Here is a 14,541-nt window from a genome sequence, read left to right on the forward strand (position 1 = left end):
GCTAGGCTCCTGTGACATAATTCCTCTCAGACATGGTTCAGCTGAACACCACTTCAGAGACAGAAGAAGAAAAGTATTACATATGCTGACCAATTTGAAACAACCCTGGGCCTTGAAGGATAAGAAACTGGGTTATTAGGTATTCGTAAAATCTTCTTGATTTATAAATAGTGACTATTTCATCTTGTCAGGTCAAGTACAAATAAGGACTCCATGTTATAAATTAAGAATTTTGAACTCTGAATTCAATAACAGGGTTTTACACCACAAAACAAAAAGGTAAACTTACATTGTGCTTTAATTTTTCTACTTATCAAGTAGGGGATTATAGATTTGACACATTCTCACAGCACATCGGTTTCCTATTACTTCTAAACATCTAAAATACCTTCTCTGTAACACAGAGGAACAAGAGAAATCTCTAATTTCAGTCATTTTCATCTGCTCCATAGCAAAAAGACATGGCTGTCAAATTTTCACTCCTAGTGAATAATACTGACTTCCAAGTTCAAGAAGTCCAAGCGGTTTCAACAGATTAACTCGATACTATCAATATGCAGTCCTAATTCTGGCACCATGCAGTATTTTAGGTGGGACTAGTTAAGAACAGAGCTCATGAAGCCATTGGGAAAAATAAAATCATTGCCAGCCAAACCCTACTCTTACATTGAAGTCAAAAGAATCGGGGAAAACTGGAGCTATATTTCATGCACCTTAACAATAGGTTGCAATACAGTCTGGCACCAAATCAACATGTTTTCATTTCATGGAAGATAGCATTGCTTTGTACAGAATGTACTGTACTTTAAATAAGTAATTGGACTGCAAACTGCCAAAAAATCATCCAGAAATCTATAACATCTGAAATGACAACTCCTGTTGAAAAGTTGCCCAATCATATCTATATTAGAGTCTTTTCATTCCACTTTAATATATCCCCTGTGAATGTAAACTATTGCAAAGACAATAAGCATCAAAATATCTCAAGTTGTTTAGTGAATTAACATTCTGAATATTTCCTTCTAATCATGTAACAGACTATAAATGAATATTATTAGAAAACTTAATAAAATGTAAAGATAAGTAGAAACCTTTGATGTTGATGAAACATGCTGACAGGTCACTTAAAATGGTAATTTTCTGTATAAAGTTTCATTTATTGCTAAACAATTGCATAAAATGGCAACATATTTAGAGTTTTTACTTGCTGTCTTGACAGTTTCAGGTAATCAATTTAAAACAATAGTTAGTTTATCTTTTAAAAATCTTGACCCTATGACAGGGCAAAATTGAAGGCTGGAAACAGTGAAGTGACTGACTATAGAGATTTTCAGCACTGCAATATTAAAAGCAATGTATTATAGTTCTAATTAAAGTAAATCTGGAAGCAGAATTAATCAACATCAAATAACATAAATCTAATTAATAAAAATCAGACATCTTTATTCCAGCTTTCAGTAGCCATGTTGCTTTTTGAGCCATTGACTTCATTCAAAATTAAACTTGCAACCTACTAAACAGATCCTTTTTTCAAATAGAAATAATTCTAAAAGAAAGAATTATTAGATAAAATCCATCTGCATTATCTGAAAGGTTACTTTAAACAAATTTATCCTGCTTGGGTTAGTGGTGATCTTTGTGATTGAGGTCATTTCAAACTCTGTTGCTCATGTTCTAATTTACTCCAAGTTCCATTTATCTTCAGCACTGTCTTTGTTGACCCTAACATTGGCTGTTGGCTAAGAAAAGGCTCAATATTAAAATTCCCATCCTGGTTTTTTAAATCCTTCCATAGGATGCAGGAAAGGGCCTTGGTGTCTTTGTTGATAATTCATTGAAGGCTAACATATTGGTGTTGCAAGCTAAAGGAATGTTAGCCTTTATTGCAAGAGGATTTAAGTACAGGAGTATTGATATCTTGCTTCAATTGCCTAGGAGTTTGGTTAGACTGCACCTAAAATACTGTGTGCAGTTTGGATCTCCTTTTCCCAGGAAAGATATTATTGCCAGAAACAGTCTGCAACCACGGTTGACCAAACTTGTTCCTGGGATGGTGGAACAGTCCTTTGAAGACAGACCAGGCAAACCAGAACTGTATTCTCTAAAGTTTCAAAGAGATAGAGGCGATCTCCATGAAATTTACAAAATACTTTGAAGGATAGACAGGGTAGATGCAGGTAAGATGTTTCCTCTGGTTGGGGAGTTGGGATTAGGGTCACAATTTAAAAATAAGGGAGAATGCCATCGAGGAGATTAGGGGAATTTTTTTTACTCAGAAGGTTGTAAACATTGGGAATTCTCTCCCTCGGAGGAGTATGGAGACTCAGTCTTTGAATATGTTTAAAGTGGTGATCGGTAAAATTCCAATTACCAGTGTTACAGGAAGTGGGGAAGGTGTTGGTAAAAGGTATATAAATGTTTGATTAGTCATGATCATACTGAATGGCAGAACAGGCTTGACAGGCTGAATGGCCTACTTCTGTTCTTATGTGTGTCCCTTCCTATCTCTGTAATCTCCTCTAGTCCTTCAGCCTGACAAAATATCTGCACTCATGTTCTGGCCTCCTAAGCATCTCTAATTTTATTTGTTCTAGTATTGGTGGTCAGCTTTTCAATCCCCTCCTGAATATTCTCCATCTCCCATTCCGTCTTTAAGATGCCCCTTAAACGTACCACTTTGATGAAGTGTTTGACTACCTGCCCAAATATCGCTTTATGTGACTCGACGTTAAATGTTGTTTTACAGCACTCCCATGAAGCACCTTGGGATGTTAACTCTTTAAAGGTACCAAACAAATGCAAGTTTTTGTTGAAATGCTGCTCCAATCCCAGAACTGTCAAAGTGCCTAACTGATGGTATTTTCAGCATCCGAGTGCACTTTACCTGATCACTACTATTGATAGGAAAAGGCCTCTTATTTGCATGCTTAGCAAAATATCACTCAGCTGCTTCAATAGGCATTGAGATTGTCTAACATGATTTTCTTTCCTGAAATGCCAACTGCTGAAAAAGAAATCAATTAATAGCTGCTTGTACACTAGGATTTACATGGTCTTCTTTTTTCCATCTTTAATAGTAAATGTAATGAAGATTATTCACAGCCACATCTGTAATTCTTTCTAATAAACAACCTTTGTTAAGCAGCTGTGGTGAATCTTAAATTGTTGTAAAGTTAATATTCAGAAGAAGTATAAAGATACATGTGATATTTCAACTTTACGTATTTCAGCTGTGACTTCATTGCCACACAGCTTCTACTCCCAATCTCCTCCCTGACCCCTCTATTAAGATCTAATTGTCTTGGATCTCAGACTTTGGGATTCCTGAACAGAAATATTCTACATATTGTTAATAATGGTCTACCCTGCCAATTTTCTATTCAAAAATAACACATGACCAGTGACTATGGGACCTCTCATCACAATTGTGTTCTTATCAGGTAATAACTGCTTGGTCATACTTTTACTTTTTTTTCCAACAACTAAGACAGCTTGCAACTCACAGATGCATATTATAGCCTGGTAGCATGGTGTAGCATATGTTCCAATCTTTGAATCTCTTTCCACTTGCCATTTTCTTTCCAAAGAGAACAGTCATCTTTTAATTTCCGAATATTTTTTAAAGAAAATACAAATTAAAAAGCAATCAAAAAATCATAATAGCATATTTAAATTGTTCTTTTAATATTTTCTTTATCATTTTTACTTGACCCCTTGAGCCTCGCTCAAGAAGCAGAACTTCAATCACACAATTCTTTCGTTAAAATCAACCTGTTCAGACATATTATGCCACACTCTGGGTGAGGTGGGACTTGAACGAAGAATGCCTGGATCAAAGGTGAGAATGCTATGACTGTACCACTAAAGCCTTAACCATACAGTTCTGCAGTAGATGAGAACATTTTCCATTCTGTCTGTACATTCTCAGCATGTGCAATTGTAAGAATGTTCCAGAATGCAATCTGTGCATCAGCAAGTGCAGAAAAACAGAAGCATATCTTGCCATTTCTTATGAGAATGTAAAACCTTCCTTTTTCAGAAAAAAACTCAAAGATGCTGAAAATGTAATTCTTGCTGATTTAAATTTAGGTAACTGATTAATTCATAGTAAGTACACCACACATACTTTTTCTATTCCAAATTCCTCTCAGAAAAACATATTCAGCTATTGTGAGCATTGTAAGTTTTTGTTGTGTAAGAAAATGAATAATAAAATACTCCTGATTATTCGTTGCTGCTCATAAAAGAAAACAGATAGTAAAAATATTTTCATTTAGAAAATCATTTCTATCATTCGTATATATTTAGTATGAAAATAATCCAATTCAAAGAGTCAAGGGCCAACAGTTTATTGTATCAAACTTGGGTACTCCAGCATTTTGTGAGGAACAATTTGAAATGAATACCTATGTTAATAAAAGGCTGCATAGTGCTGTGTGACTCATACATGCACAAGCCATTTATAGTCCACTGTTGGCATGAGCCTGTAAAACAAGAAATTTGGCACCATCTGCTCATGATGCTTTTTTTCATTAACTTTATAAAGCAGAATATTTAATTTCGTGAAGACAATAACTTAAAAATAGGAAGCAACTGACAATTACAAAGAGTTGCATAACAGGAATACTACACACGGGCAAAGGCATTGGAGGGGATGGGGAGGAAAAGGTAGTTATTCCTGGTTATGGGCATTGCTAGACAGGCTAGATATACTAGGTACAGTGCCTGTTCTCTAATTACTCAGAAAAAGGTGGTGGTGAGCTGCCTCCTTGACCCCCTGCAACCCCTGCAGTTGAAGGATATCCAGAGTGTGGTTAGATTCCAGGATTTGGACCCTGCAACAGTGAAGGAAAAGTAATCCAGCACCAAGACAGGATGGTGTGTGAATTGAATGAGGGACTTGCAGGTGATAGTGTTCCAATTTATATGTTGCTCTTGTACTTCTATGTGGTAAAGGTCACAGGTTTGGAAGATGCCGTTGAAAGAGCCTCATTGAGGTATTGCAGAGCATCTCACAAATGGTACACTGTGCTGCCACTGTACATCAGTGGTGAAGGCAGTGAATGCTGAAAGTGGTGGATGGGATGCCAATCAAAAGGACTACTTTGTTTTGGATGGTGTTAAGTTTCTTGAATGTTGTTGGTACCGCACACATTCCAGACAAGGGGAACGTATTGTATTACACTATTGACTTGTGCCTTATAGATGCCGGATAATTACTGGGGAGACAGGAGATTAGTTTGTAGCAAGTGATCTACTGTTATAGCCATACAATTTATATGGGATGTCCAGTTCAGTTTCTGGTCAACTGGTACCACCAATATGTCATTAGTAACGGATTCAATGATGGTAATGCCTTTGAACATTGAGGTCCAATGGTTCGATTTGCTCTTATTGGAGCTGGTATTTGTGTCACTTAGGTGGCACAAAATTTGCTTGCCACTTATCAGCCCAAGCGTGGGTATTGTCTAGGTCTTACTGCATATTGCCATGGACAGCTTCAGTATCTGAGGAGTTGCAAATGTTGCTGAACATTGGGCGAACATCCCCACTTCTGATCTTATGATGAAAGGAAGGTCATTGATGAAGTAGATGCTTGGGCCTAAGACTGAGGGCCCTGAGGAACTAGATTCTTATGGCACAGTGGCAGTGTCCTGCCTCTGAGTTGGGAAACCTGGGTTCAAGTCCCATCTGTTCCACAGGTGCGTATTAACATCTCTGCACAGGTTGGTTAGAAAATACCTACTTCTGAGGAACTCCTGCAATGATTGCCTTGGGATTAGATAATTGACCTCCAACAAGGAAGCCATTTTGTTTTGTACTAGGCATGACATAAACCAATACAGCAATTTCCACCAATTCACATTGATTCCAGTTTTGCTAGGGCTTTTTGAAGCCATACTCAGTTAAATGCAGCCTTGACATCAATGGTAGTCACTCTCACCTTACCTCTTGAATTCAGCTTTTTGTCCATCCATGAACCAAAGCTGTAATGAGGTCAGAGCTGAGTGGCCCTGTCAGAACCCAAAGAGAGCATCACCAACTAGATTGTTGATAAACAAGTGTGACTTAATAACACTATTGCCATCCCTTCCATCATACTGCTGATGATTGAGGGCAGACAAATAGGGTGGCAACTGGTCGGGTTGGATTTGTCTCGATTTTTGTGGAAAGGGCATTCCTTGACAATTTTCCACTTTTTTGGGCAGATGCCAGTGTTGCAGATGTACAGGCACAACTTGGATAGGGGCATATGATTCAAGAAGGGCAAATGGAGTTCTCTTGAGACTTTGTCCTCCAAATGGCTTGGTTCCCAATAAAAATTCCAATGCTCAGGAACCTCCAATATTCGAAGATCTTCTCAGGTTTCCTCCCTACTTCTTCTAAACGTAACACATGGGTGCTCACTATCCTCTGGATCAAACTCCCACTATTCCAGAGTCATACTGTTAGTTCCCGGGTTCCTTCTCCAGGCAATTCTATGCTCCAGTATTCCTGGAAACCTGACAGCCCATTCTGAGTACTTCTAGATCTCAAGAACCTAACCCAAATGTACATGGAGGCATTAAGTCCACACTTCTAATATCACAGATCTCAGGGACACCCAAAACACAGATAGTACTACATTCCTTAAGAACCCTGCGAATATAAAATTTCAGACTCTCTTGTTAGCAATGCCATTGCATACTTAAAAGTAGTCAAAATAAATAATGAAGTTAGAATAAAGGCAATAATAGGTATGAATGTGCTGATACAATATACATTAAATATAGTAATATAAGTAAGTTTGGGGCTGAAGTATTTTTCGCATAATTACTACCAGCACCTACTCAATTTAAGGTGTCATGCTTTTTGCTTCACTATTTGAATCAAAAATAAAAATAATTGACATTTTTCTATTTTGTAATGTAACTGTAAATTACTTCAGTCACTGTCTTCCTTTTGTTTGAAAAGTCAGTCAAAAACAAATGCCTTTATGCAATGAAAATATATAATTATTCAACAGGAACAAGTGAGAAGACACTTATTTGAATTGAAGATTAGGTACCTCCTGACAATGACGGATGACTGATTATTACGTGTTGACTGAAATGTAATTAAAAAAACAGTGCTTGGTTTCTCCACTGCTCATGTTTGTTGCTGCATACGTTGGCAATTTTTTGAATGCCGAGGTACATAAAGCTAGACTCCAGCTCAAAGGTGGCAAGATCTTTTGGAAATAGCATGTTGTTCACTAATCAACAAAGGAGAGTGTGAGCACCAAGTTTTCTTGACTGGAGATTTTGGTTAGTAAGACAAAATGAAGGAAAGTTAATCTGTACCTTTGGGTGGCAGCAGGAACACTCACATTTACATTCAGAAAGCAATGCCATGAGAGAGAGAGGAGAGGAGAGGTGAAAGGCAAGATTACAACCCCAAGAACATGGCTACAGTGCAGGAAGAAGTTTAGCAATCTCGCATGGTTGGTCAGGGTCAGTGTATGCAGCTTCAAAACCCATGCCTTACCAACTGCACTAGTGGTCTCATGGGTTGAACGGTGGCTCAATGGTTAGTACTGCTGTGCTGCATCACAGCACCAGGGTCCTGGATTTGCTTACAGCCTCGGGTGACTGTCTGTGTGGAGTTTGCACATTCTCCCCATTTCTGCGTGGGTTTCCTTCGGGTGCTCCGATTTCCTCCCACAGTCCAAAGATGTGCAGGTTAGGTGGATTGGCCATGCTAAATTGCCCATACTGTTCAGGGATTTGCAGATTAGGTGGGTTATGGGGGATGGGTCTGGGTGGGATGCTCTGAGGATTAGTGTGGGCTTGTTCGGCTGAATGGCCTGTTTCCACACAGTAGGGATTCTACGAATAGTCCAGTTCGTAACAATCTCATGATTCACTCTCCAACAATCTCTATTTATCAGGACCCATACCTAACATTTATATACTTCACCTCACCCAGACATACTTAGCACTGTTGCAAGTCTAAAGTCCACATCGCACACAACTCTGAGTTCAACAATTTTGGATCACAAATACTCCCCATTTTCAGATAACAGGCTTTTATAATGCTTCCTCCATTTACAATTAAATTTCCTCAATCCACTTTTTATTTCTTTTTTGTTTCAACACCATTTCTTCCTGTCATCCACCATTAGCCTTTTTCAACTTCTTTCTTTCTAAGATTTCACCTCTCGCAGACATTTGTATTTTTTGTCTTTGCCATCTTTCTCTGCCTCTGTAATCGCTTCAAAAAATGCAGACGTCCCTAACTTGAAAGATCATCAACGTGAAATGTTATATAGTGTCAAAGGAACCCTGGTGATTTGCCGCAGTGCGTCTCATACACATGCTGCCACTGTGCATTGGTGACGAAGGGATGAATGTTAAAGGTGCTGGGTAGGATGCCAATCAAGCAGGCTGATTTATCCCTGGATGGTGTTAAGCACCTTGAGTGCTGTTGGAGTTTCACCTATCCAGGCAGCTGGAGAGTATTCCATCACATTCCTGAATAGTGCCTTTGGTGGACAGGTATTTGGAAGACAACAGGTGACTTACTCACTGGCAAATTTCTAGCCTCTGACCTGCTGACGTAGCCACAGTATTTATATAGCTGGTCCAATTCAGTTTCTGGTCCATGATACCTCCCAGGTGTTGATGATGGTGAATTCAGCAATTCATCATTGAATGTCTTGAGATGATGGTTAGATTCTCTCTTGTTACAGATGTTCATTGCTTGGCACTTGTGTGGCATGTATGTTACTTTTTTCTTATTAGCCCAATTCAGGATGTTATCCAGGTCTCACTGCATTTGAACATTGCCTTCTTCAGTATCTGAGAAGGGGAAAATGATGCTGAACATTGTGTAATAATTGGTGAACAATCCCACATCTGACCTTAGATTGGAGGGAAGGGCAATGATGAAGCAGTTGAAGAAGGCTGTGGCTAGGATACTACGCTGAGGAACTCCTGCAGAGATGTTGTGGAGCTGAGATGACTGACCTCCAACAACCACAGCCATTTTCCTTTGTGCCAGCAATGACTAGTTGAGCTTTTTTTTCCCATGATTCCCATTCATTCCAATATCCCCAGAGCTCCATGATGCCACACTCAGTCAAATGCTGTCTTGGTATCAAGGACAGTCACTTACACCTCATCTCTGAAGTACAGCGCTTTTGTCCATGTTTGGACTAAGCAATGAGATCAAGAGTTGAGTGGCCTGCCTCTTTGTGGAACCAGGACTGATCTCCCAGCTTGATTGTAATGTAAAGTGGAAGACATTCCAGGCCATGAGTTTACAACTTACGTTAGAAAATAATTCTGCAGCTTGTGATTGTCAAGAACACCCCATGGATATTCAGCTTTGAGTTGCTGTATCTGTTCAACATCTATCCAATTTAGCATATTGGTCGTACCATGAACCATATGAAGGGTATCCTCAATGTGAAGAGTAAACTTTGTCTACAAGGTGACTCCTATTGATTGTGTCATGTACAGACACATCTGTCACAGGTAGATTGGTGAGGATGAGGTCAAGTAAGATTCTCTCTCTTACTGGTTACACACCACCAAAGAACCAGACTAGCAGCTATATCCCTTATGACTCTACCACCTTGGTCAGTAATGGTGCTGTCAAGTTATTATTGGTGATGGACATTGATGTCCCTCCTGAAAATACATTCTGCACCCTGATACCCTTGTTGGTGGGACAGGACATCTCTCGGGATGTTATTGGTGGTAACTGGGACATTATTTGTAGTGTGTTAATCTACATAACTATGTCAGCCTGTTGCTTAACTAGTCTGTGGGACTCCTGTTCCAAATTTGGCACAAACTTCTAGATGTTTTTAAGGAGGGCTTTGCAGGGCTGACAGGGAATTGTCATTTTGCCATTGCCATTTCTGCTACCTAGGTTAATACTGGGCACTCTGTCCAGTTTCAGTCAAATGTTCACACAACGTACTTTGTTTTTGGATAAGGTGATACAGGGAATTGGTTAGAGCAATGCAGACGTTGTCTGCTGGAACACTTGCATTCTCGTAGTCATGATCAGACTGGTGCAAATAATCCACAGATACTCTTCAGGATAAGGTGCCTATTCAATTATGCATTTGAAAAATAGAGCTACGATGCGACTGCTTATTACAAGGTAGCAAGAATTCTGGGATACAATCTAAAACCTCATGTCTTAACATCTGTTTCTGGAACATTGTGAAGCTGGTGAAATCAAGCAGCTACTTCACAAAACCATGCAGCCTGGAATGAGGCCATCGAACCCACTGTGCCTGTGCCAGCTCTCTGAAAGAGCTACCAATTAGTCTCACTTCCCCTATTCTTTTCCCAGACATCTGAAAATCTCTCCTTAAGTATTTATCTAATTTCCTTCAGAAACCAATTGAATAATTTACTTTCTCCACACATTCAGGCAGTGCATTCCAAATCATCATAATGAGCTAAATTGAAAATTAGTTTCTCCACTTTTCACCATCCACTTCACAGTGAGTACATACTTTTTTAAGGCCATAATTTCGTGAAAGAATGATCTGATACGTCCATTCAAGATAGTTCTACTAACGTTTAAAATAATTGTTGTGTTTTTATTTCCAATTGTCAATTGATCATGAAAAGCATCAATTTCCTTTTTTGTTAAAGTTGTTATTCGAGTGACTATACAACTGATCAACATTTTACATCAAAACTATGTATTAATCTATGTTAAAGAACAACTTCCACAGGATTTAAATCAAACATAAAAACAGAATTCTCAATGACTAAAATGTATGTTAGAAATAGTAGCTGCCTCTCCACTTCCCTAAAAATATAAATGGTTTCAAGTTAAAAATACAGATTAAAGGAAGGAATATTTCTGAGAAAAATGAAATACTTTACATTTCAAGTATGTTGAAAAAATGTGTAAACCATTCAGCCCCTCAGGTTTAATTCCCCATTCATGTGGATGATGGCTATTCTGAAACTTCAAACAATACATCCACCTTTTTGATCTATATTCTTCAATATCCTTGACTTATAAAAATATCAGGTTGTCAAACTTGAAAATTTCAATTGCCTTAGCCATGGGAAAGGAATTTTAAATTACCCTACTCTTTATGTGAAAAAGGGCTTTCTGGTTTCAGTCCTAACCTTGATTTTAACTTTTTGTACTCCTGTCTAGATTTTCCTACTAGTAGAAATACTTTGTTGCCATTGAGTGGTTTTATTAATTTAAGCTTGTCCATTTAATCAATTTACAAGATTCTAAACTTAAGAGAGTGCAAAATAGGTTTGTAAGAGCATCAAGCAAGTACAGCAGCTAGATATAGTATTTTCACATTCACACAGTCACCACCTGCAGATTAGGAGAGATGCATATCTTCCTGTGTGCATTCTGAAGCAATAGTTCCCTCCGCAACCCTCTGACCCTCTCCTCCAACACCCCTTACATCTTGTCCTCTTCTCATGAAATTGCAGGAAGTGTTCTATCTGCTATTTTAGCTCCTCCGTCCTTAATATCTAAGGCCACAAACACTCCTTCCAAGTGAAACAATGGTATATGTGTACTTCTTGCAATTTAGTAAACAGCATTTGCTGCTCATGATGTGGTCCCCACTGTGTTGGGGAGATCAAATGCAGAACAGGTGACCACTTTGCAGAACACTCAGTCTACAGGCATGATCCTAATCTTCTAGTTGCTTGCCAATTGCGTACGTTTGTGTTATTCTCTCTCTTACACACACATTTCTGTCCTTGGTCTGCTCTAATGTCCTGGCAAAGCTCAATGTGAGCTGGAGGAACAACACCTCATCTTCCAGTTAGGCATTTCACAGGCTTCTGGACTCAATATTGAATTCATCAACTTCAGATCATGAATTCTCTGTCCCGTTTTGATTTTTTTTGCCAAGTGCCAGTCTGCGTCCAATTTTTAATGTTTATACTTTCAATCAGAGCTGATCTTTATTCTGTCATTGACACATTCACTGAAATACTCATCACGCATTATTTTCCATGGTAGCTTTGATAATAATATTTGCTACCCTCAAACATAACCCAGAATTTCCTGTTGTTCTACTTCTGCCTATCCTCTTCCCTTTTTCAATGGCACAAAACATATCACATTTTTCCTTGCAGTTCTGAAGAATCACTTTTGGCCTGAAACGTTGACTTCCCTGCTCCTCGGATGCTGTCTGACTTGCTGTGCTTTTCCAGCTCCACATTTATTGACCCCATTTGAATTGAAACATATTTTTCTCTTTTCTCTCTACAGATGCTGCTGGACCTGCTGAGATTTTCCAGCACTTTCTGCTTTTATTCCAGATTTCTTGCATCCATTATATTTTGTTTTTATAGTAGATATTGTACCTGACTGAGAATGCAATTTAATCCCAGATGCATCTCCTTATTCATAAAATTACTTCTTGGCAGATATCATTTACCTACACAGAAATTTCTAGTCACTTCCTGTGCAATTAAGCAGGACGGTACTGCTGAATAGATTTTTTAAACAGAAAACCATTAAATCTCCTGTACAGTTTTTCATACTCCATTGCACTGAAATGAGATGCCAGGAAGAATGTTGGAGTTGGAGTCCAATTTTATATTCATGAAAGTTATAAACAAATAATCTAGATTGCTAACTGTAATGTTCATTTTAAAATTTGTAATAAGGCTTAAATTATGATATTTTTCAGCAACGTTTGATTTCAGGAATTTAAGTTCACACCACAATACTTCATCAGTCCATCTAAAATAAGTGGGGGCTTTATTGGACACTCCGTCCTATTTCTGCACACACTGGTAATCTATCATTTAGTTGAATATCACCACAGGACTAATATAATAGTCACTCAAATTGTATATCAAGAAGTAATTTCTGCTAAAAGCCATTATTTTGCTATATCTGTTGAGTTAGGTTAACTGCAGAGAAACAAGAAGTTGTAATACAAATCCTAATGAGAACGTGAAAATTCTTGGCATTTAGTCCAGAGCCCAGATTCTCTTCAAAAATATCAGGGTAGCAAGACAGTGTTCATTCTTACGTCTTCCTCAACAAGATGGCAGGCATCATCAAAAAGCATGATAATTAGTTTAGTAGAACTGGTCACATGCAAGGGAAAACCTCTATTTGTTTAACTCATTGGGGTCCTATGCTCATTTTTTTTCTCTGTCTTTTGCTCTCTGTCCATTATTCAGCCATTTGGACATAAAACTATGAACTTTAGCCCTTAGCTAATACAAAATGATTTGACATTGCAAATTTCTCAATTTTCTTTGGATAGCACACATATGATTCCCATAGCCAAGAAGCATTATTTACATACCGTCAATCAAGATTAAATTTGAATCTAATTTATAGCATTTGGAGGATATTTGTTAACTCATTGCAAAACTCTAGCTCTCAAAGTTGATTTACATAAAGCATGTTGCTCATTTTAAATGTAAACAAATTTCACGTTTGAATACTTCAATAGCATCAATAGCCCTGATGGCACCTCTGCAAAGCAATAGCTGAAAATCTGTCTTTAAGTATTTGAAAATAATAATAATCAATTCTTCCTCTGAATTAAATGCTTATTTTACCCAGACTATGTTTAAAAATTAGTTATCATTTATCATTATAACAGAAAGTCTAACTCATCAATCACCATTGAGTATCCTTCCAAGTATTTCACTAGTACATCCAGATGTTGTTTTAATACAGTAGTTTATAGTCGTAGCTAAATTAAATTTATACATGCAATCTTTTATTGCTCGATAATGCAAAAGTCGTTGGCGAATACAACTTACATTCTCAGTTGTTCCAGTTATTACATGTAGCCCATCATACGTTGATTTGATATACATTCCCTAGGGAAGATGGGAGAGACAAAGAGAGAGAAAAATAACATATTTCCATAAGAATTTAGTTATTCTTATTCATAGCCGTTAAAAAAACCACAATAATCTAGTTTAAAATAAAACAGGTTGGATTAGGTTTTAATACATATCAACTATGTTTCCATAAATAATGCTATTTGACTATGACAAATGGCATATCGTAAATGGAATTGTTTTGTTATGATTGACCATAATGTAAATCCTAACTTCACTGGCATTTAATTTACCCCTACTGACATATTAACAGAGCTGTAGAATGGTCAAGGTAGATGTTACAGTCTTACAAATATATGTCATAGGTACACGGAGAGCAATAGGATTAACATGTAAGTTAAGTAACAAGATGAAGATGGCTTGAATATGTGGACTTGAAAGGTCTAAGGGATGAATTTACCTTGCCTTGCAAAAATCTAAAGTCTTGATTTTTTTTTAGAAGCATTATAAGTACTCATAGCTCTCGGCGTTCCTCAGACAGTTACAGTAAAGGCAAGGTATGGAGAATGTCCTCCCCATTTCTCCCCAGTAATGCTCCCTAAAATAGCTTCTTGATGGCATTGATGGTGAGGAAGCCGCTGCTGAATGGTGACTTGGACAAAGCTCTGATGTACAAAGCTGGGGCCAGTAAACAGGGAGTGGAGGGGGTGGGGTGGTGGGGAGCGTGGTGCGGGGGTAGGTTAAACATTTA

General features: G+C 38.0%; 1 protein-coding gene across 1 annotated transcript in view; it reads right to left on the bottom strand.

Moving 5' to 3' along the window:
* Positions 1–14,541, bottom strand: part of cnksr2a (connector enhancer of kinase suppressor of Ras 2a) — a 410,446-nt gene that overhangs the window by 200,025 nt on the left and 195,880 nt on the right. The window contains 1 exon segment of the mRNA XM_048602521.1: positions 13,767–13,826. Within this exon segment, the coding sequence (XP_048458478.1) occupies positions 13,767–13,826 (60 nt within the window).

This window comes from Rhincodon typus, chromosome 11, assembly GCF_021869965.1.
Source record: "Rhincodon typus isolate 14 chromosome 11, sRhiTyp1.1, whole genome shotgun sequence".
Lineage (NCBI taxonomy): Eukaryota > Metazoa > Chordata > Chondrichthyes > Orectolobiformes > Rhincodontidae > Rhincodon > Rhincodon typus.